We start from the raw sequence: 24,235 nt of genomic DNA on the forward strand, positions 1-24,235 counted from the left end.
GGTTTAACGACGTGTGCTATAACTGGGGGAGTGTGCAAACATTATGAGCAAAAAGGCAATAAAATTATCGGTTTAGTGTGAAAGGGGACACTAATAAGACGTATTGAATATGATCGTTAGATGGAGAGCTGGACTCGGCCGAGCGGTGTGACCTACTGGGGCGGTCGCGTTGAAAGCGACATCGCGTAATGATAGTGGCAGGGAAGGTGGTTGCCGTCTCGCGGCCGGCTGCGTGAGTACAGTGCGCGCGCACCTCGCCATGCGAACACGCTCGCCACATGGCGCGTCGCCTGGCGCTGCTCGCGCTCCTCGTCTGCGCCGCGGCGGCCCTCCGACCGCTGGCCTCCGTCGACTCCGCCGACTCCGACTCCATGGACCCCTTCACGCTGTGGGAGGAGTTCGACGACACCGTCGACTCGGGCCCGCTGTCCCGCCGCGCGCCGGCCAAGCATAAGACCAAAGTGATCCTCAAACCGCCCCCGAAATCGACCTCCACCAGGAGACCTGCGACGGCTCCGCCCAAAGTGAACGCGACGACCGAGCGAGGATCGGTTCGGCGGACGAACTCGACCGGTGACAGTGATAAAAAACGACGAAAGGTAGTGAAGACGACCATCAATATCGCGAGCCACACGAACTTCATAGTGACGGACCGCGTGCCGATCATGTTCCCCGTGTACCACAACTACTCGAGCCCGACGCTCCCGCTAGGTGTGATAAAAATCGAGGACCAAAGTTTGTGGGTGAACAACGTGCTGCAGGGGCCGATGCCGACGGAGTACCTGCAGCAGAGCGACAAGCTGGCGCAGTCGCAGGCGCCGGCCCAGCAGCTGGCGCCGACTACCGCGCGACCGCGGGCGAGCACCAGGCCGCGGCCGGCGACCACGCGCCGAACGACCACGCGCCGGACGACCGCCCGCCCCACGCAGAAAGCTAACAAAAAGAGGAGGCCCTGCACGCAATCGCCAGGATTCCTTGATGATTATTTTAGGGAAAATCGGATACAGAAGGCGCCGAAGAAGGAGGAGAAATCAGGTTGGTTCGTAGGTAGGTTCTTGTGGTTAGGTGTAATTACAAAGACCCCCGCTTCTATTATAAGATTAAGTGAAATATTATGTCTCAGCCCCGTGGTTATAATTTTACGGTGCTCGTAGTGCAAAACAGAAATTATGTTATATTGCGGTTATTACTTACTGGCCGTGTCCGATCAACAACTTTGTAAGCTTTCCCATGTGAAAAATATAGAGGCTTAAGATATGACGTAGTTCTTTGATGTTTTTTTTATTTTATTATAAAATTGGGGCCGTCTATGGACTGTTCGTCCATATCCTTTTTTTGTTATTTTATTATTTAGATTTTTCGCACCAAGGATAATTGAAATAATATAGTTCTTTGATGTTGATGTAGTGGTTGGTCGCTGTTAACATTTGTGTACAAACCCACAAAAATTGTTGAATTATGAATGTAGTCGACTTGTTCTAAAATTTAGAGCAAGACTGCATTATTTAATGATCTAAAGAACATGATCTAAAGAGCATTCATAACTCAATACGTATTTTTTGTGAGGGATGATAACCCAAATGCTTTTAACAGCGTTCGCCGTCCAGTTATAAGTTTGAATAATAATTCGTGAGCACTGCACACTGCACATGCATACCATTTCATAATATTTATTCATATAGAGAGCCTGTAAGCGTAGCTAAGAAGCAGATTAATTAGTCGTTACATTTTAGCAAGTTGCATATTATGTTTATCAATTATCAGTTATCACCTACGTATCTTACACTTAACATCTTTATATCACTAGTAAAACTGAAACATTTCAGACGAATCTTACTTAAAATCTCACCCTGTCTTTTAATCTATATATATAATATGTATGTCATAGGATTATTTGATAAATCGAATTATCTCGAAAATTCTAGGGATTTCGCGAAAACACGGATAATTAGATAATGCTATTTATATTTTTCAATTTTTCTAAAAAAAGTTAGGTTTTTTGGGAAAATGCGAGTTGCCTTAGTAACATTGCACATTCTTAACGCTGATTGGCTTGATTTTTGCTTACTGGACAACTTTTATTCTGATTGGTTACTATATTTTCCTATGTATCTTTGAGGTATTACATCATAGAATTATAAAGGGTAGGAAATGACAATGCCTCTTCATAGGATCTCTACTTTTTATTTAACCTTTTTCTCATCTCAACCATAATCTCAGAATTAGATTCTTTTGAACTTTCAGTACTAATTTCACTTGTATCAGTCATTTTGTATTTACAGACACACTTATCGATAACTTTTCACACTATTTTTCAAGTCTAACTGCAATTTTAAACACATTAAAATATATCAAAAACTGCTAGCTGGTTACAAAAACAACCACAAACAAAACACGCGTGACAATGAATTGACATTTAAAACGTCAAGTCTTCAACCAATCAGAAAAGATGTTGTTGTGGGGCGCATAAACCGACCAATCAGTGATAATTCGATTTATCAAATAATCCTACGACATATATAAAAATGGTTTTTTCAATTGTGTTAGTAACGCTAAAACTCGAAAACAGCTGAACGGATTGGGCTAATTTTAGTCTTAAAATATTCGTAGAAGTCCAGGGAAGATTTTAAAGTGACACGAAGTTCACCGGAACAGCTAGTTAAACATATTAAAATAGTGCAAAATGTCTTATACTTACTCTGAAAATCGAGTACCATAATATAATTCAACTACGTCTTTTTCGTTCAATCTTTCTTTTTTTATTTAATTTTTAAAGTGTTCAAAATTCCACTACAGTTGGTTACGCTCTAAAGAAAAGACTGCATGTAACTTATCGTGGTGTAACAATGATTTGCTACCATTTCGTCTAGGAAGATAATAATCATTGTTTTCCAAACGACGCTTTCTTTGCATGTCCAAGGGTAATTTAAGGAGTCACTTACAACCTAATTACTTCTAACAACTAATGTATTTCTAATTCTGTATCACAGAGCCTCAGAGTATCAGGTATTCCTAAAAGGATATAAATGTCACTGTTACATGAACTGCAAGCACCCATTATTGCTAATATTATTTGGCCTTTTCTGTAGCTATTATTTTGGTCCCTTTAGAAGCATCCGCTAGCAGGGTTGCGGTTGTGTATTCCGCGTATCCCGTGGTTCTGCTTTAAGCAGAAAAGCAGGAACACCGTTGGGGTTTTAGTGGGTATTCCCGGGCGCGGCCCTCCGCCCCTAGGGAGTCTTCACAATGCAAAAAAAGAAAAAAAAAGTTTTACACGGAGTTGAACAAGTTTTTTAAATAAAGGTTTAAAGCAAAATCCTCAATTATAAATAGTAGATCCTCTTTATAAATAGTAGGTCTAGATTTGAAATACAAAGTTTTTTTGTAAAACTTAATTTAAAAAATTGTAAAAATACAAAATAATTAACAAAAATCCCAAAGTGCTAATTCTGAAGATGCTGGTTACTGCTTAAGTATCAAAATCAATGTTGTTACACTTGCTTAGTTGTTAATTATTGCTAGAATATTTGAAGACGTGAGTGGAAGAATCGAACAAGTAACATTTCGTAACATACGGACAATAACTCATTTTTCCCTAATTATTTTTAAAAAATTTGTAACTTATCTACTTCATAACCTAGCTAATATATCTGGCTACGCATGTAATCCATAGTTTTTCTATTTCAAATAATTTTTCCGGTCCTAAAGCCTCCATTAAAACAAAAAAACGTGATTTTTTTTCATGTTACATACCCTATAATTCATCCACTCACGTCTTGATTTATTTTTGAGATAGTGATGTACGCTATAAGTATTAGTAGTAGATCATAGTTTAAATGAAAATGTAAGGTACGTCTTGATGATAATATTGTAATGTGAACTGAAACAGTGTTTTTAGTTCTTGAAAAAATGAATGTCCCTAGCCGAGAATAGAGCCTTTTTTGGGGAAACGCCTTATGCGCTCCTGGAAAATTGGCCACATCGACGGTTTGTTCTCACAAGTGTTGCTTCTCTCCCTGCTTAAGGCAAAGTTGCGGGAGCGATATAACCCACAGCATGACAGCACCAGCCGGGAATCGAACCTATTCAAATCTATTTAATAAACCGTATCTCATCGGCCAAGTGCGAGTCGGACTCGCGCACAAAGGGTTCCGTGTCGTTATAGAGCAAAAGTAGACCAAAAATTGTGTGTTTTAGGGGAGCCCCCCTAAGTTTTTATTTTATTTTAATTTTGTGAAAATTGTAAATATGTACTTACACTTTGCTATTATTGATATACGAGCAAAAAGGCCATAAAAATCACGTCTGTGGTATGGGATAGTACTTGTTGTTATAATATACAAATACTGTCCGTACTTATTTGTTGTTATAGCGACAACAGAATATACATAATCAGTGAACATTTCAGAAGTCTAGCTATGGTGGTTCTTGAGTAATTGTGGATACTGGATTTTAACACGGTAAAGGCTATTTTTATACTGGAAACGTACAGTATTCGCTGATTTCCCTTGGGATGCTTCAATGACCAGATGAGCCGCGGTAGCCATTTCACAGCCACATATACTTTGTATGAAATCGTACTTCGTAGCTACGCAACACGAAACATTTGTATAAAGCTGATCGTAGATTTGTCAGCAACACGACGTACGCGCCGTACGCGTCGAACGCAGTGCCGTAAATAGGGCGGTGTCACCGGTGCCCAGGCAGTAGGCACAGGGCGTAGACTCTGGGGGGCGCAAGAATGGCCAGACCAGGCAGACTTTTATTCTTTCGAATTGCTCCCGATAAGTACTTCCCGCTACGCCCCAGAGATGTTTTTCAATGTAGTAAAAAAATCTCCATACGAACACAATACATAACCTTCTCCTTTTTGGAAGCCAGTTGAAAAACAAGGGTGCAGTTATAAGCTCGCACAGGGCGCAAAAAAGGGTATTTACGGCACTGGTCGAACGCACCGCATCGTAGACGAAACTTGATTATGGTAAGGGTGAATGTGCGAGGTTTAAAATGCGGCTCGTACGGCGCGTACGTTGCTGACAAATCTGCGATCATCTTTAAAGGAACGTAAAGTGTGGCTTCGCTACAAACGTGGTTAAAATACCGAAATTTCAGGATTCCTGTCTGGAATAATCTCGTGGATATCGCCGTGGTTCAGTGGGGGGTGGTTTAGCGACTCCCTGGAGCAGAAGTCCACCTCCACCACCACGACGCCCTACCCCCCCTCCACGTCCACAGAGGGCTGGTTCCAGAATCTCCTCAACTCCGAGGAGAACGAGGAACCCAATAGCGACTCACGTGAGTATTGACCCACAAAATAAATAAATAGACTCAGGGCCAGTATCACCACTTCCTGATAAGAGACGGATAGGCTATCTACAACTTATCTGACGGATAGAGTATGGAATATCTGTCAGATAAGTTGTGAACAACTTATCCGGCAGACCCTAAAGCCTTATAATTAATGGCCTTGATTTTGTCTACGTCTTGTGACTTTCATGTAGTCTGTTAGAAATTTAGGAAACGACAGTCTTTTAACTTTTGCTGTACTTATAAATTAAGAATATAATATATATACTTTGCAGAAATAATCTGTCTTAAGTCTGTTGTCTCAAGTGAGCGAAAACCATTAGCTGTATACTGCATTTAGCCAAGAGGCATTCGTTTTTACGATGATGAAGTTCAAAATCTATGAAAGCGAATTGACAGTCGTCTCGTATTACCGTTCGTTTTAATTAAATCTGGCCATTTAGCCAAGACTATTTCGTTATCGCTTCGTTATAGAATGATCAAAATATATGGAATTGACATAAGCGTTCCTTTATTATGACGTTGACATTCAACTCGTCTTATGTCAATTCCATACATTTTCATTGGCGATTCTATAAAGAAGCAATTAATAAAGAAAAGATCTTGACTCACCCCCCTGATCTGATAGTAAACTACACTGCTGCAAATTTAAGTAATGCTCCCACACCGGTTTCGGTGACGGTGGCCGGTTTAACCAGGCCAGCTACGCAGGAGTACTTTTATAGTGCCCAAGTGTGTGCGCAGTACACAAGAGCACTCTCTATTCAACCCAGTGGGACGGAAGACCGACACGACCGGCGAGAGATCAGGCGCAGGACCGACTTTTTACATGCCCATCCGACGCATGGATCATCTTACTTGTCAGACAATCAGGTGATCAGCCTGCATTGTCCTAACCAAACTTGGAAATAACATGTTTCCAACGCGGGAATCGAACCCACGACCAAGTCCACAACCACAACGAGTCAAGAGCCGCGCAGCCGCGCAACATTTAAGTAATATGCACTCATTAACTATGGAATTGACATATTAAGTCATTTCAACGAAGCATAATATTACGTAGTAAAAATATCTCATTTGCATAACACTTCGTCATCGAAATTAGCGACGGCAACATGGCTAAGTACAAAGAACCTCAATTTAAATAGAAGTCTTTGGCTAAGTAGCCAAAGTTCTGGTTTGCTCAATTAATAAAATTGAGGTCTTTATGCTGTGAGTAGTAAAAATTTATCATAACTTAAATATATCTAATAGTTGTAACTTGTGGTTCTCGTCTATCAACCTATGTATTTTCACGTCATGTCGTAGACGGACCGGAATTTCTAAAACCGCATAAACCTACTTTATCGATGTTTCAAACTAGCGATGAATTATACACCTATACTTTAATTGCATGTATGTCAGTATCGTTTTATTGTTTAGTCGTTAAAACCTACAGGTCAAAATTATGAACTTCTCAAAGGAATTGTTAATGGCTTTCACTGGAATACCGTTATTAGCGCGATATTACATACTAAAATTATAAATTCTGAAGTCTACATCTATCTGCATCTATGTCTATTACCTGCTCTTTTAAATAACAAGGGGTAAATCCCGTAAATGTTTACAAAGTGCAGCAAAAAAAAGACATCAACGCGCACTAGTGTTACCTTTTACTAAACGTCTTATAAGACTATACTAGAGATCGCCCAATGGTCGAAATTCGACCTTACTTGCAACGACATTAGGATTACTACCTATATTTTGTAAAAAATATTTCAATTCTTGTCTCTGAGACTCAGCTGATCTCAGACTGGCCGTTTAACGGCCGTTCCCAATATTTGATCTATCTCTGGTTTTGCCCTACTAGAGATAGGAATAGCTCACATTAGACATTAGAGACATAATATATTTTATGTCAATTGTGAGCTATTCCTATCTCTAGTAGGGCAAAACCAGAGATAGATCAAATATTGGGAATGGCCGTAAGCAGTGTCTAATCTAAAATTAAATTTAAAAAAAACAATAATCCATTTTTAATTTGTCAACTTGTTGTCAACAGACTTCAACCATAAATAAAAGAGTATAATTCGTATGTATAGGCTTGTCACTCAAAAATCTGTCATTTTTCCTAGTAGTAGTGTCGTAGTGTGTGTAACGTTTTATTTGTTAAAAATATATATGATAAAAGCATAATTTTAAAATAATATTAGTTCGATGCACTCCTTCACCATATAAATTACTATAACTGTGCGAAATTTCATGCACCTACGTTTCCCCCTTTTTCGTAAAAAGGGTTACAAAGTTTTTCTCTCACGTATTAATATATAGAAGATAGTAAATAGTTTCTCGATTCTATAATCATAATAAGATAAGATAAGATAAGGTAAATATTTATTTCTCATTACAATACAATATAGAGCTGTTTAACAGTAGATACATTCTTGTCCTTAGTAATTAAGTAAGTACATTCTTATTCCCAAATATTATATTGTACGAGTCTGGTGCCCAAGCTAGGCTGGGCCTGTGTTTCAGGTCACCAGGCTCCTCATCCTCAATTTTTATTACTTATCTGATAACATATACTTTAAATATTATGCAACAATACTAAAACTTTAAATCTTGTTCAGTTCAGCTAGTTTTCTATTAATACAGTATTCTATTTTTACAAATTGGCAAACGATCGTATCTCTCATGCGCGATATGCGTTATAAATTTTTGCAGTACAAAGGTCACGCTCACGCAGACAAATTCAAACAAGACGCGAAGTTGCGTTAATGTTTTTTTAAAATATTAGAATCGAGAAACTCGTATATAATTACAAATTGGAATTTTTTTTAGCAAAGAAACCTAGGAAAAAGTCCCTAAAGAAGAATTACAAAGGTTATCAGCTCTTGCGGACGTATGCTGATGCGCAATGGAAGGTGCGGGCATTACTCGATCTGCAGGAGGATGCGGAGGGATCCGGCGTCATGTGGTGGACTCCGCCCTCCCTCGGCAGTTCCACCGACCTCCTCGTACCTCCTGATCTCCTGGTAGATGTTAAAGAGCAGCTAAAATCTTCGAGTATAGAGTACGACGTCGTCATTTGGGATTTGCAAGTGAGTTACGCCATAATTTAATTAATCAGAATATTATACGCATATATCATAAACTGCCATAATTACTCCTTCGGATTTCACCATAGTTGGTTAATGATTCGAATTAATATCATCTAATAATGACTCAGTGCAGCCTTCTGCAGCGCTAAACGTAATTAAATCAAATCAAGATAATATTGTATGTTTCAAACTAGACAACGAAAGTTGAGGATACTTTTACGTTTTGATTCTTATTGGCTTCTGCAGTTGGCTGTTTTTCATCTAAAAAAACACACACATAAGAAAATAGCATCAAGCAGTCGTTACTCCACAGAAAGCTATAATGTACGAGAACCCCAAGTTGTCGAAGAAGCAGCGTCTCGAGTTAGAGCACGTGCGAGGTCACCCCATGACGTGGCGGCGCTACCACCGTTACGCCGACATTCTGCGGTACCTGGAGTATCTGCAGCACTCTCATACAGACCTCGTCGAGCTCGTGCCATTGGGAAGGTCGTCTGAAGGCCTACCTCTCATCGCTGTCAAGGTATTATTTACTTACGACGACGTAGCTACGTAACCTGGAATACCTGCAGCACCCGCATACAGACCTCGTCGTCGAGGTCGTGCCATTAGGAAGGTCGTTTGAAGGGCTACCACTGGTCGCTATCAAGGTATTATTTACTTACGACGATGTAGAAACGGTACCTGGAGTACCTGCAGCACTCACGCCGACCTCGTGGAGCTGGTGCCATTGGGGAGGTCGTTTGAAGGGCTACCTCTTATCGCTGTCAAGGTATTATTTACTTACCACGACGTAACAACGTTACCAACTCTACGCCGACATCCTCCAGTACCTGGAGTACCTGTAGAGTACGACGTCGTCAGCCTCGGTACCGGACTTGCAGCACTCGCACGTGGACCTCGGCAATCTCGTGCCATTGGGGAGGTCGTCTGAAGGCCTACCTCTGTAGGTAATGTATATTTAACGTTCATTTAAACGTACACTCAATCATCTCTAACAAGAACTTAGAAGGATCGTCGAGAACTCTATATGCCATTGGGAATTATTGTTTGTGAAGTATTAGAGTACCTACATTATGTGTAAGTACTTAATAATATAATAATAATATCTATGGACGCTTCATACTATGTCAGTCTGGCCCTGTGCTAAGTACCTGAAGGACTTGTGTTACAGGTACCAGACAACGGAAATACATTTAATACTTTTATACTATACATATATTTAAGATTTTTATTATATCATACACATATTTAATACGCATCCATGACCCAGGAATATTGAAAAACTTTTTGTTCCGTCGGCGGGATTCGAACCCGCGACCCCTGGCTTGAGTTGCCCCACACTCTAACCATTGAGCCACGGAGGTCGTCAAATGCAGGCACGTATACAACAATAAAATCCTTCTTGACTTGCATACGAGTAGTATCAAATCATAGCATTATTATACTATTTGACCGAGCTTAGCTCGGTATTCGATAAAACACGAATAAAATTACATTTTCTAAAAATGATTCCTAGCTAGATCGATTTATCGCCCCCGAACTACTATATACCCCGTATATACTAAATTTCATGAAAATCGTTGGCGCCGACTCCGAGATTCCAATTATGTACATATATTATATACAAGTATTGCTCGTTTATAGATATAAGATATATAATATAGATGTATTATAATCTTTATCAAGTGAACGAAATTTAACATAATTTGACTAAATCAGCAGCAAATAAATGGATTAAAAACATTTTCATATCGCTTATCGTTAAAATTTCATGCATAATTTATATCGAGAAATAGGTAGTCTATAGTTTTTATACGTCTCTCCAAATTCTAGACTCTTGAAAGTGGAAAATAACAGTAACATTATTGTTATGCCGTATTCTAAACATTCACTTAAATTAAAATTGGCTTATCTTTATGTTCTTTGTGAAATATGTAAGTTATAAAGACTTTAGCAAATTAATGTTAATAAAACTTACAGTTAATAAATAATTCTTTGTAGGTGTCCAAAGGGGTAAATGAAACGAGAAAGAACGGTACCGCTAATCACAAGAAGAAGTACAAGTTGCGGTCGAATATGAAGCCGGCGGTGTGGATAGACGGCGGGACACACGCCTGCGAGTGGATAGCCCCCGCCGTCGCCACCTGGATACTGCACCACCTGGTGGAGGGAGACAAGAGTACTGGTGAGTTCTAGATACTGCCTACATACCTTTTAATGCAGGAGACTGTATCATCATGAGTAAATGTAGGGCAGATAGAGCAGATAATGTATAGAGATAATCGAGCAAATTGACATATAGTGCCACGTTTTTTCTCAGACTAGGTAGGTACTATCAGAGAAGTTGATTCATGGGCAGATGGCAGACCTACGTAGTTCGGTCGAGTAATGTTAAACCCAGCCGACAGACCTCGAATAGCATTGAATTGACATAATCTGACCAAATAACTTAAGTCTGTCTTTGTCAAACGATTATAGTGATTCAAGTCAACCGAGTTTTGTTGATAACAGAAGCCTAAAACGGAACCCTAACCAGCAGATTTTTTGTATATTGGTAGATTAATAGTTATATAATTTTGGAGTAACAGCTTGTCCTACAAATAAAACAATCCATATTTTAGGACCATCAAGTCAAAGTATGAAATCCTTTCTATTTCTCTTAGCTACCACTTTCGAGATTTTTCGAAAATAAAAATGTTGTTCGTCTTATCAAAATGTACACTCACAAAAAATTTAGCTTTTTTTTATTGATTCACTAAACTAGATAATACACATTTACAACTTATTTCTAAATACAAGTTTGAAGTTAGTAAGTATCATTACGTAGTGTACATCTTTTTTGAAGTGAATAAATACTACATGCAAAAGCTTGTCAGTAATCACAAAAAAAATTGTTCTAGGGCTCCCTTATTTATTTAGTGGAAGACAGAAAAATGTCTGACGTTGTCTACACACACTTTATCTAACCACCAGACAACTTTTTATAAATTTTCTGAAAAAGTGAGGCCAAAAGAACTGAGGCTCATTAAATTATTTAACAACCGTAACGAATATAACATGTTTAATATAATATTTTACTACCTACATAATTTTCAAGAGCCAAAATTCAGATACTTATCTTGGCACAGATGCACAAAGATATGTAAATTACTTTCTACCGCGACACACTATATACAATTACAGTTTTGTTTGAAATAAAAATTCTCGAAACGAAGGTTGAAATTAGATTCAACGTCTTTTATCATTAGAAGATTATTTCTGAGCTATTAATATTCATAATTTTTTTAAGAAGATTTGTTAATATCCATGAGATTCTTTACTATGCAACAGATGATACTTTTTTATCTAAAAGAGTTGCTGCTACAGAAGAACTTGCTTACATTCAGAAGCGTTACAATACTGCAAAGTCTCCTAATGCAATAAAATATATTCACCCATGGGCGTATATAAGGGGGGTGTCCTGGGGGTCCGGACCCCCCCCCCATTCATTAGTATGAGTATCCATCTTACTTGTCCAATTTCGACAATAATATATGTACTTCGCCGATTAAAATCGGTGCGGTAAGTACATGTATAAAAAAATATATTTGATTTCCTAAACACGTTGCCTATTTGCTGCTGCGGATCCCTTCATGAGGGACACCCCCCCTTATCAAAGCTATATATATATGCCCGTGTTTATTCACCCATACTTTCTGGACTTTCGCGAGATCGGGCAGTATTATGCAACATATTTTTATTCCAGGTAACGACCAGGATATCCTGAAATTGGCAGACTTCTACATCCTGCCGGTCTTGAATCCCGACGGCTACGAGCACACGCACACACACGACCGCCTCTGGAAGAAGACGCGCTCTCAGAACGGAGACAGATCCGACGATTACTATATTAGTTGGTCAGTGAGCTTGTTAATGGACGCACGTGACACGAAACCACGCCGCGGAACGATGTATCAATTAACGACTTAAGACCCGACTATACGTATCCGATTCATAACGAGCAATTATTACTATGAGCAAAATTGTGGGAGAGTCATGCTTCGGCACGAATGGGCCGGCTCGACCGGATAAATACCACGTTCTCACAGAAAACCGGCGTGAAACAGCGCTTGCGCTGTGTTTCGCCGAGTGAGTGAGTTTACCGGAGGCCCAATCCCCTAACCCCTACCCTATTCCCTTACCTACCCTCAACTATTCCCTTCCCTTCCCTACCCTCCCCTATTACCCTATTCCCTCTTAAAAGGCCGGCAACGCACTTGCAGCTCTTCTGATGCTGCGACTGTTCATGGGCGACGGAAGTTGCTTTCCATCAGGTGACCCGTTTGCTCGTTTGCCCCCTTATTTCATTAAAAAAAAAAAAAAAACTGTCAAGTATGGAGGTATTAGTTAGCGGTACTTAGTTGAGAGTTTAATTAAAATCGTATGAGTGTGTTTTACTCTTTAAAAGTAAAGTTTTAAACATAAACTTCGAGATCATCAAGAAATGTAAGAATTTGACAAACTATGCAAAATAATTGCCGTAGCAACAGAGTATAAAATATTGAAGCTAACTTTTGTAACGCAAAGGGTTAACACGCTCAGTTAAACTACCTTTTTTACGAAACAATACAATAGTTTCTACTGTGAAAGCAAAATATTAGTTCCGATTGTGGTTCGCTAAAGTTACAATAACCTTAATGATTACACTAACCATACAAGAAAATAAATCTGAGTACGTAGAATTCGAAAACATCTTAAAAACTCTTTAGAATGAATCTAGAGCTTAGAATAACTATAATTTAGTCACTGTCTTTGCAAATAAGATAAATACATCCGTGAAAGTACTTATCAGTATGCCCACTTGCCCACTTAGAGCTATCTGACTCTGCAAATATGTAACTCTTCTTTTCCTGTAAGTCACTTTACGAGTAGGTATGTTTAGCACACCCATCAGTTTTAACTAAATATGGCGGGCTTTGACGCTTTATTACAACGGGATTACGTCTTCACATTACAAACATTGATGTTTTGTCTCTTCATTATGAATAATTGCTGCTACGACATTATATAAAACACAAAGTCTATCCTGTGTTCATATTTACCGGTTATAGTAAGCCATTCAAGAAAACCTAGTAAGAATGTCTGCAGACTACTGAGTCTGTCAGCCAACTGTGGCATGACAACGGCAGACGCTGTAATGACATCATCCATTCCGGTCTACAGATATTTTGCCTGGTTTCTACAGACGCATCGTTGTTTCTTTGACAATAGCGGTGAAGATAATAATTCTTCACAGGTTCCCATGGAACTGGGGCCGGACGGAGTGCGTGGGGGTAGACGCCGACAGGAACTGGGACTTCCACTGGGGGGAGAAGGACTCCTCCAGGGACCAGTGCGCGGACAACTACGCGGGACAGCAGCCTTTCAGCGAGCCCGAGACGAGGGCCGTCTCCGAGTTCCTCGCAGATCGGAGAGGGCAAATAAAGGTAGGTATAATATAGATACCGCATAAGTTCTAAAATTTAAAGTTCAATCTTGTTTCTATTGTGGCGGTACCCACAAGCGCCACATTTTTGCATCGCGCTATCGAAGTTTTCTTAGAGCATAATTATTATCACCTCGCTCGGTCGGAAGATCTTCCTTTGCGGCCTCCACGCATGTTCCCACACTAAGTGGGAACGGTTTATACGTGGGAGAGCCATGCTTCGGCACGAATGGGCCGGCTCGACCGGAGAAATACTACGTTCTCACAGAAAACCGGCGTGAAACAGCGCTTGCGCTGTGTTTCGCCGAGTGAGTGAGTTTACCGGAGGCCCAATTCCCTTCCCTATCCTCCCCTATTCCCTTCCCTTCCCATCCCTACCCTCCCCTATTACCCTATTCCCTCTCTCCTCCCTCTCTAAAAGGCCGGCAACGCACCTGCAGCTCTTCTGATGCTGCGAGTGTCCATGGGCGACGGAAGTTGCTTTCCATGAGGTGACCCGTTTGCTCGTTTGCATTTTCTTTCATTAAAAAAAAAATAAGTTTGTGTATTTTTTGATATAAATATTGGTGCTGTTTAAGTCATCTCAATATTTTTTCACGCGCGTACGCTACGCGTAATTTAATATTAAATACCATATAAATACATTATAATGATGAGCATTTGTATTCGACAGCATTCTCATCATTATTATTATTTAATGATAATAACTATTATTGTAAGTTTGTACTTACCAGTTTATGTAATTTATGTAAGTTAAATGTAACAATTAAAACTTGAGTGTTAATTAAACAACAAAAATAGAAGCGATGTTTGAAGACTGAATTAGGTAATTTATAATTATTTAGAAAAACATGTTATAACATTACAACAATTATTCTAGATTAAGGTGATAGCAAACAACTAACTACTACAATACATTACATGATATGAAATAATTACTATACTATTCATCGTCGCGTCGCGTACCGTTACGTCGTGTTTCGGTGGGACCTGACCCTTATTATTATAAATGTAGGCCGCTTCGCATCTGACAGTTCATTAGCAGCAGTGCGCTATGTAATTTACTCGCTTTATGGTGTTGCTGTTTACGATACGCCAGTCTAGAACATAAATTCAACAATCAACATACTACCGAGGGCGACTAACCCCAAAAATTAAACATCGTCCTTCTCTCTTCACACTCACGCCCGTCTTTCATATGCCAGGTGAAAAAGAACGACGCGGATTCATCGCCAAATTAGTTTTTTCTCAATAACTCGATAAATATACAACATTTTAAAAATCCGCTAGGTCGATCTCTCAATGATAGAATTTGTACAATGTGTTAAAATATTAACTTAGTTCAATGCACGGCTATGGCAATAAATGAAAAATTCGTGAAAATGAGATGCATATTTATGTTTTTTTTCTATCGAGAAAATTTTAAGATATCGTGTTTTTGCTACGATCGAATTCTCGGAAATATAATGTAGTATCTAATTTTAGAAAATGAAACAATTCGGGGCTTATTTTCAAGTATAAAAATTAATTATAAAATCGACACTTTAGGGTAAGTCGCCCCCTTAATAATGTCAGTTAAAAAAATCTATACTTAACTAATATTATAAATGCAAAAGTGTGTCCGTCTGCCTTTCCGTCTATCTATATGTCTGTTACCTTTTCACGCTTAAACCGCTAAACCGATTTTGCTGAAATTTAGTATTGAGATACTTTGACTCACGGGAAAGGACATAGAATACTTTTTATCTTTAATAAAAGTACGGTTCCCTAATTTTAATACACTAAACGAGATAGATATAAACTAATTTTGGTGCAACGGAGTTACGGGCATCGTCTAGTACATAATAGTATAATTCCTTGTAGGAAGTACAAAATATGACTCTAGAATCTTAATCCTGACTTAGCTAGAAGATGACGCATGCTAAATTTAAACATATTCAGAGGTTTTTAACCAACATTCAAAATGGTTGAGGCAGTGCCGTAAATAGCCTTTTTTGCGCCGTGTGCGAGCTTATATAACTGCACCCTTGTTTTTTAACTGACTTCCAAAAAGGAGAAGGTTATGAATTATAATATGTTCGGCTGTGGATATTTTTTTTACTACATTGGAAAACATCTTTGGGGCGCAGCGGGAAGTAGGTACTTATCGGGAGCAATTCGAAAAAACAAGAGTCTACCTGGCCATTCTTGCGCCAAGAGTCTACGCCCTGTGCCTGGGCATCGGTGGCACCGCCCTATTTACGGCACTGGGTTGAGGTTATTAAGCGTGTATTCGAAGCCTTACCAACGAGATCTATGGCAAAAGCTACGTATCTACTCGTACGTAGAGTAAGAATGTAGACTAATTGTTTTTGTGTGTCGTTTGTTTTGAGTATGTACGCCGTTTATAGCGTGCACTGCGTATAACCATTAAATTTCACTTAGACTCGTATGTCAACTTCACAAAAAGTTGTTTCATAATAGTTATGAATGCACCACGAAACTCATCTGGAATTTTCGAAAGTAATGAAGTAAAAGGCTATTTTAATAGTAAAAGTACTGACTTAACATAAATTATGATTAAGTATGACAGTTAGTGATAAGCAAAGCAACACCAAGACCAAGACTCGTACAGTCTTGGTCTTGCTTTTTTTGCATGACCATGGTCCATGACCAAGACTGCAAGACCAAGACCAATTTTGCTCATCACTAGGTACAGTGAACAGTCACTAACTACGAATAATAAAAACTAAGGAAACGTAACTCCCATACTTCAATCGTTTTGATTTTGGTTCTGAAGGTTCTTTTCGCACACTAAAATAATATGGCAATAGCTACGATAAACACTACACTAGCTGTTTGACCGAGCTTTGCTCGGTATTCAATAAAACATGAATAAAATGACATTTTCTAAAAAAAAATCCTAGCTAGATCGATTTATCGCCCCGAAACCCCCTATATACTCATGAAAATCGTTGGAGCCGATTCCGAGATTCCAATTATATATAATATATAATATTATACAAGAATTGCTCGTCTAAAGATATAAGATTCAAATTAACAAAATAACTTTGACTTTTTAGCGTGGGAGAGCCATGCTTCGGCACGAATGGGCCGGCTCGACCGGAGAAATACCACGTTCTCACAGAAAACCGGCGTGAAACAGCGCTTGCGCTGTGTTTCGCCGAGTGAGTGAGTTTACCGGAGGCCCAATCCCCTACCCTATTTCCTTCCCTACCCTCCCCTATTCCCTCCCCTTCCCATCCCTACCCTCCCCTATTCCCTCTTAAAAGGCCGGCAACGCACCCGCAGCTCTTCTGATGCTGCGAGTGTCCATGGGCGACGGAAGTTGCTTTCCATCAGGTGACCCGTTTGCTCATTTGCCCCCTTATTTCATAAAAAAAAAAAAAAAGCCGTTGACAATAATTGTCACTTCTATAGTTACACAAAATTCTTGCAGTATTCGGGTCTCTTTTTGCATAAAGTATGTAGGTACATATGTATGTACTATGAACATATGTATTCGGGTCACATTTAGTACAATCGGAACAAATTTTTTGGCACATATACTTTCTTAGTTTTTATTATTCGTAGGTCACTTATCTATTCCTTGTTGCTTGAGGGCTCAAATGAAGATTAGGATCGTTTACAAAACAACTGCCCAATAAATCACCTGCAGAGAAAAACAAGCTCAGAAACGAAAGTGAATGTGTTTTTGTTTGTGGGTGTCACCAAATGAGCGATCGCTCATCACCATTAATAAACACTTAAGACGCACTCGGTAATTGAACTTACCGGAAGTGTATGACTTTGTTTTTTAAGATACTAATAAACATCACAATGAACAACCTATACAATTTTATTTCGTCCTAACACGTTAGAAAATAATTGTGTCTTGATAAACGATAAAGCATTGGATATCTTATTCATTGTGGAACTATTTCTATTGGTAAAAAATAGATCAACGTTGCAGGGAAAACAGAATATTATTATGTTACTACTTACTAGTATGACCACAGTATGACCGTAGCAGTGCTACAGGACGCGTAGAGGTGCTACGCCGTTTATTAAGACAAACAACAATCGATATTAGCTAAGTGTGAAACTGTGACTGCCTCTCTGTCTGTCTGTCAGTCTGTCTCTTTGTCTATTATCTATTGAGGAAAGACCACGAAGAAATCTCTGGTCAATGGTAATGGATGATCACATTTGTTCCATTCAACACAAACCGTTTCTCAAAAAAAAGTATAGATATTATGTAGATTCATACTGTAGGTATAGATATATAGATTGTGATGGAATATAAACTCAAATAAGAATATAAATCTACACAAAGGCAACAGAGGCACATCAAGAGACCTGGTCGTGATGGGAAGAGCCAATTGTTACATCCCAGCATTTAGTTGTGTGGTAAACCGCATCGCGAGAAATTGTGAGCAATATGACGCTTTCGAAAATCACCGTGCTAACATAATTTATACATTCTAATTTTCCAAGCGCTTTAACTTGCGTCGCACGTCCTTCTTTACGATTGTTTGCTTAATTATGAATTTATCTCTTTCAAGAGTGGCATATATATTTTATTTCTACACTACATTACTCTACTAGATGTTGTAGACGAACTACCCTATGTCCGTTCTGACTCAGTAAAAGACAGACATACGATATCGATAAGTTAATCTGTCTCCTAGATTTTTTCCGTCGAGTGACGTTTTGCTACTTAAAATAAAAACGCTCAATGATAAGCCTTAATGTATTCCATAATGTACGATAATATAATGAGGGTTAGGCGTGATCTGGAGTAGACAGTCAATAGGCTACTTGACCTATATTCAATTTCATTGAAAAAAATGCATATTTCTAGTAGAACTTGGCCTAGGAAACATATTATTAACTTTATTTAACTTATCATCAAATAAAAGCTTATATGATATATTGATAAATAAAGTCGATTTGAAAATACGATTTTATATTTTTTTTAATTTGTAATGACGAAAACGCTTTTGCGGTAATTTAATTTCTTTTATTTAACGCGCTCGTTCTGTATAAGTTTATCTGTACATAAACAGTAAGAACAAGCCTAGAAAGATTAGTAAAATATAATATTTTATTTAATAACTGAAATAAAACATCAGTTTTGTTTATTATTAATTTTCCATTTACTGTTGTTGGGAAATGAAATGGCCAAAACTTTTCTCCAAAAGTTTTGAACATTACAAATAATTTCTCGTTTCTTATTTAATTCTTTTCTAATTTTTTGGCACTTTTAGACTCGTACGTTTAGCACATAAAATAAATTTAATAAAGAAAGTATAAAATACAAAAAATATGACGTGACACTATGGCGGACAGTGTTTTCGGTGCCATTTAAAAGGCATAAGTATTTTCAATCACCATTTTTTTTTGGTGAAAATGAATGATTAAGAAGCGATTAACATGAAGAAAAAAAGTAGGTCAAGAGCCTATTTATCCTTCACATGACACAATGAAAAACATTTATAAATTTTCTTTTTTCGCGAAAAACTTTGGAAGCGTATTCTATTACCATGGGCTACTTTTATTCTGAAAAAGTACAGACTCCTTACGGTACTTACTTACGTAGGCTAAACTCGCACTCAAAAACCAGTCTACAAAATGTCTTTTGTTCCAGGTTTTTATATCGCTGCATGCTTACTCCCAATCGTGGCTGCTACCGAGCACCCACGCCAACACACCCTTCTCCGACGACGGCACCATGATGGAGATGGGCAAACTCGCCACCGCCGCACTCGCTGATATGTATGGAACTAAGTACAAGGTAATAAAATCCTAAGAAATTTGTTTGTTCACAGGTTCTAGGACTGACATTTTAGGGTATTTTGGCGCGCGGTCACCTTTGGAAGTAACATCGCCAACTTTTAGTGTCACTTTATAAACATTTTACACATTCATGATGTTGAATACAAAGTTGAGATATTCACGGCTCCATGACAATATCATCAATGTGCCACCAGATTTTTGTAAGACTCTACCACGCTAACTATCTTGTTTATGATGCGTCTTTACAAAATAACTATCTCTATTATTAAGAAAACTTTGAGGAATCAATATTCTTATTAAGGTCCTATAACTTTTTTCCCTAGGTTGGAACCGTCGATGAGCTTCAGCAGCCTGCGTCAGGCATGTCCCACGACTGGGCGAAGGCCAGAGCAGGAATCAAATACTCGTACCACGTTGACCTTCGGGACTCCTTCGGGCCCTACGGCTTTCTCCTACCGGGCTCCCAAATCGTCTCCACCGCGAAAGAAACCTGGCAAGCCGTCAAAACTATAGTAGAAAATTTAGAATAATAATTATTATTACAAAGAATTTAGATGAAAATGCAATTGTAAGTTTCGACAACGAAGTAAGTATTCAAAATGTAGGGAGTTCATAAATCGAATCGCTAGAAAAATGGCACTTGCGAATTGCGATGCATTATGCCAAATCACATCTTTGACTTCTCTATTTCGTTGGCGGAATTATCGAATGCTAGTAGTCTTAAGTACCCTGTACCTATCATGGAAACATTTGGCTCAGTAAATTTGCTCAATACACTTGCTCAATTAGTCTGTAAGTATTTATTTTTAGATTTAAGTAGACAAATGTTAACACACCAAACTTTTTGCTTGATTCCTATGAATTACCTAGATCTTTTAAATATTAATTTATGTCGCGATGTGATTGCCAGTGACTAATATTGCCAAATAGTAGTAATTAGGCAGTGGTAGAATTATCTGTAACATAAATCATAATATTTTGTACTGCAAAAATAATATGTTTTTAAATTATTGCAGTTTATTCAATTTTAATATTGGGAATAAGTACTGATAGACTGCAGGTTGCAGCACTTGGGATTTAAGGGTTTTAGAGGCCATAGTACATTTTTAGGGCTTGGTGAATAAAGCTAATTCATTAATATTATAGTACACTTGCGGCAATGTGTAGTACAAGTGTATATCTACACTTTAGCTCACCTGCAGACTGCAGTTATAGGTAAAGTTTCTAGGGTCTTGGTACTATTGACAAAGTTGCCGCTCGACCAGGCTTGAGTTTGAGAATCAATTACTTACTTAAGAGAATACACCAGGGGCTAGAGAAATGAAAAAAAAGTACGTGTAATATCTATAGCTGTCTCCCTTACCTCAAGCCTATACCGCAGAACGCGGCCATTTTTTTGGGTTTTTGAACGTTCATATCTTATATAATAATTAAATTATGAAAAAAAAAAGAAAACATAGGGACATTGTATTAGTTGCCGTAGATATTCAGGAAAAAAATTATAACTCTACTAGCATTATCCAGGGAGGAAACAGGGGACAACGTTTGTATGGAAAAAAGGGCGGTGTGGACTCCTCTTAATGCAACTTTGTCGATATTACACGCACATTTAGACTTTTCAAATCTGGTGTTTTTATTAAATAATAGACTAGGGCTGCTTTAGGCCTTATGGTGTTATTAATTATTAAAACTTATTCTAACATATTTTAAAACATTGTAATATTATCTGGTAATATTATGTAGCCAAAAGCTACGTGAAATATATTTTGTAAAGAAATTGTAAAATATAAATTAATTTATACCTATTATTTTTTTATTTTATTTACACCACCGCATGCCCCTTACCTAATAATAATATTATTAATATCAAAATATAATTTGCACAAACAAAAAGCTAAGCTAAACAAAAAGTCTACGCCTCAAAGCTTTTGCGTAATCAAAAAAAAAAGCTGTCCCTGATGTCAATTGTGACATTGACATTTGACCATTGATTTTGCAAAACAAACTTCCGAAATCCGAATCTTCAGTCTTGAATTTTTAAAACAAAACAAAAGTACATACATTAATTGGTTGATATATTGTAATAATTTAAAATTAAAATTAGTTTAAGTTACATACATACAAGTCTTCGCTAAAAGCATGTTATAAAGTAGCATTTTTCTACCTCAGATCATTTCAACTTCGAAGCAATATTTGGAGGAGGGAATATTTTATAATTTACTACGACTTTATTTCAACATCCTATTGAAATAAATATTTGGACATGGATGAAAAAGGAAACGCTACTTTTTCTGTAGGTGGTACGATAAATCCCAATGAATTCGATGTTTCCGTCAGTGCATTACTTATTGGGCTAGGTGGAGAAAAATACATTGATATTTTTAGGTAAAAATTAAGAAATTTTTATATTGTTCTTTTTTTTAATTGGTGATCCGAGTATTTACATATTTTTCAAATTCTAGGAAAAATAACATTGGACAGAGTACTCTAATAGAACTTACAAATGAAGATTTGATAAAGTTGGGTATAGATGATGCCGGTATAAGAAAAAAGCTACTAGATGAAGTAAAAAATTTGCCTGTTTATACTGAGATTATAGAGAAGTATGTGACCATCATTATCTGTTAATAATTTACTATGCCTTTAGATAAATTTATTGAAATAATTATAACTTTTAGTATACCTTCTAAGCCAAACTTGGATCTCAAGGAAGTGATCAATGTGCTTGAAGAAAGTTCTCAGCACTTGTACAGAATATATTTAAGCATGATGACCAACACATTAGCACTGAAAAACTCAAAGGCGGTAGATTGTCTAATCGATGATGAACTGTTTGCTTCAAAAGTTGCGCTGTCTTCACTCAGGCAGATGACTGAAACCTTAAATGTCATGGACATAGCCCTACATACACAATTTAAGGTAAATAAAAAAGTTTATTAATTATAATAAAATAAAGTCAAAGGTATAAAATCTTATAAGTAAAAAACTTAAATTGTTACACCTCTAGTCCACCGACGCTGAGAACTCCGAAACAGCGGTGAACCGATTTACTGTCTCATCCCCCGCACGACAATGCATTATATTGCATCTCGCCAGCCCCGGATCTTCAATTTTTTTTAGGCGGGGCAAAAACTGAAAAATGCCGCCCCACGTACCTACTTATGTTTATTTTCACCTTTATCATCCATATAATTTCAGCTATCAATAATATGTATATTTAACAGGGTAGGCAGCGGCGGATTTACCAATAGGCTAAGTAGGCTGGAGCCTATAATAGGGCGGCAGATTTAGAGGGGCGGCAAATTTAGCCCCATTTTTTTATCTTACAGAAATAAAAAATCCCACCAAAAACATTTCTTGTAAAATATTGCCAAGACAACCACATAAGGTTTACCCTGTGAAAAAGATATGAGATCTCATGTAGAGCCAATTAGCTTCTGAATCTACACGGCCTAACTCTACTGACCCTAACTTAAACAAATTCTACATACCAATAAATATGTAAGGTTTCGCCGTTTCGCTACCGCACAGGGTGAAACCTTGTGTGGTCGTCTCAGCAAACATTTTCAAAAAATGTTTTTGGTGGCTGGTGGGATATGATTTTATTGAATTTTAAAGGTCAGTAGAATTTCAAAGGGGCGGCAAAAATTGAATAGCCTACATGCGGCAAATCTGTAAATCCGCCACTGAGGGTAGGGTTTAAAAGCGAGCGAGAGTCGGGCGCGTATTTTGAACTATGCCTACGCGCCTCGCGAATAATAAAGGTGCGTGCAGCACGTCTCACTCCGCGCTCAGGGTATTGGTCAAGTTGATATGGCCATGAATTGCTGTACTTGTGCTATTATTTATTTCGTGGTCAAATTTAAATAAATGATGAGTTGTCCATTGGTCCGTGAAGTGTGGATTTGGCCGCCCCCTGAATTTGCCGCCCGGGGCATAGGCCCCGGCTTGCCCCCCCCTAGATCCGGGGCTGCATCTCGCTCTATTCCTGTTTTGCATTGGCTTCGCAGATATTTCGTAGTTTGCAGCGTCGGTGGACTAGAGACTTTATTTTAGTAGAAATGTTTTAATATAAGTAACATTATTATGATTCCCAATTTGATTTAACTTGATAAGTATGTGAATATTTTCACAAATTTAAAAAAATTAAAATTTTGTTTTAGGCTGCGTCTAAAGAATCAAAACACCGAAGAAGAAAAAAGGTTGTAGTGGGCACTTTAGGTGGTGTTATTATAGCTGTCCTTGGGGTTTGTTTTGTCCGCTCACTCAAAAATCTTTAATTAGATAAAGACGATTGAATTTGATTATCATAACACAAAAACTTCATGAATACTATTCTGCACAAAAGAGTACATTTAAAAAATTACAATCTGTGGCAAAGGTTTTAAGAAGCCAAGTGGGGTATTACAGGTGTGGGAACATGTTATTAGTTTTATGACTACATATCTGTATTTGGGATTCTGAAAGTCTGTTAAACATTATTTTGACTGATTTCTAAATAATGGTGAAACTCAGCAATTCCTCTTACAGTTGTTGATTTGTCCTTTGTATACTACTTAATAATTGTTAATTAACATGAAAAAGTCTAAGATTTATATTTTTA

The 24,235-nt window shown here is 38.0% G+C and overlaps 2 protein-coding genes across 3 annotated transcripts; both read left to right on the top strand.

Annotated features, from left to right (window-relative positions):
- Nucleotides 1-256: 256 nt before the first annotated feature.
- Nucleotides 257-20,532, top strand: LOC121731621 (carboxypeptidase A1-like). 2 transcript variants are annotated; one of them, XM_042121140.1, is made up of 9 exons: nucleotides 257-1,047; nucleotides 5,113-5,295; nucleotides 8,128-8,387; nucleotides 8,701-8,910; nucleotides 10,392-10,575; nucleotides 12,136-12,286; nucleotides 13,666-13,855; nucleotides 19,484-19,630; nucleotides 19,956-20,532. In XM_042121140.1, the coding sequence occupies exons 1-9, from the start codon at nucleotides 279-281 to the stop codon at nucleotides 20,160-20,162; spliced, it is 2,301 nt and encodes a 766-aa protein (XP_041977074.1). In that variant the 5' UTR covers nucleotides 257-278; the 3' UTR covers nucleotides 20,163-20,532. The 2 variants fall into 2 exon arrangements, with proteins under 2 accessions (XP_041977074.1, XP_041977075.1); XM_042121141.1 differs by having other exon boundaries at nucleotides 257-1,035.
- On the top strand, nucleotides 3,342-24,214 carry LOC121731623. Its single transcript, XM_042121143.1, has 6 exons — nucleotides 3,342-3,352; nucleotides 10,810-10,816; nucleotides 21,894-22,017; nucleotides 22,095-22,235; nucleotides 22,311-22,551; nucleotides 23,796-24,214. The coding sequence occupies exons 3-6, from the start codon at nucleotides 21,896-21,898 to the stop codon at nucleotides 23,910-23,912; spliced, it is 621 nt and encodes a 206-aa protein (XP_041977077.1). The 5' UTR covers nucleotides 3,342-3,352; nucleotides 10,810-10,816; nucleotides 21,894-21,895; the 3' UTR covers nucleotides 23,913-24,214.
- The last annotated feature ends 21 nt before the right edge of the window (nucleotides 24,215-24,235 follow it).

This window comes from Aricia agestis, chromosome 11, assembly GCF_905147365.1.
Source record: "Aricia agestis chromosome 11, ilAriAges1.1, whole genome shotgun sequence".
In the NCBI taxonomy this organism is placed as follows: Eukaryota; Metazoa; Arthropoda; class Insecta; order Lepidoptera; family Lycaenidae; genus Aricia; species Aricia agestis.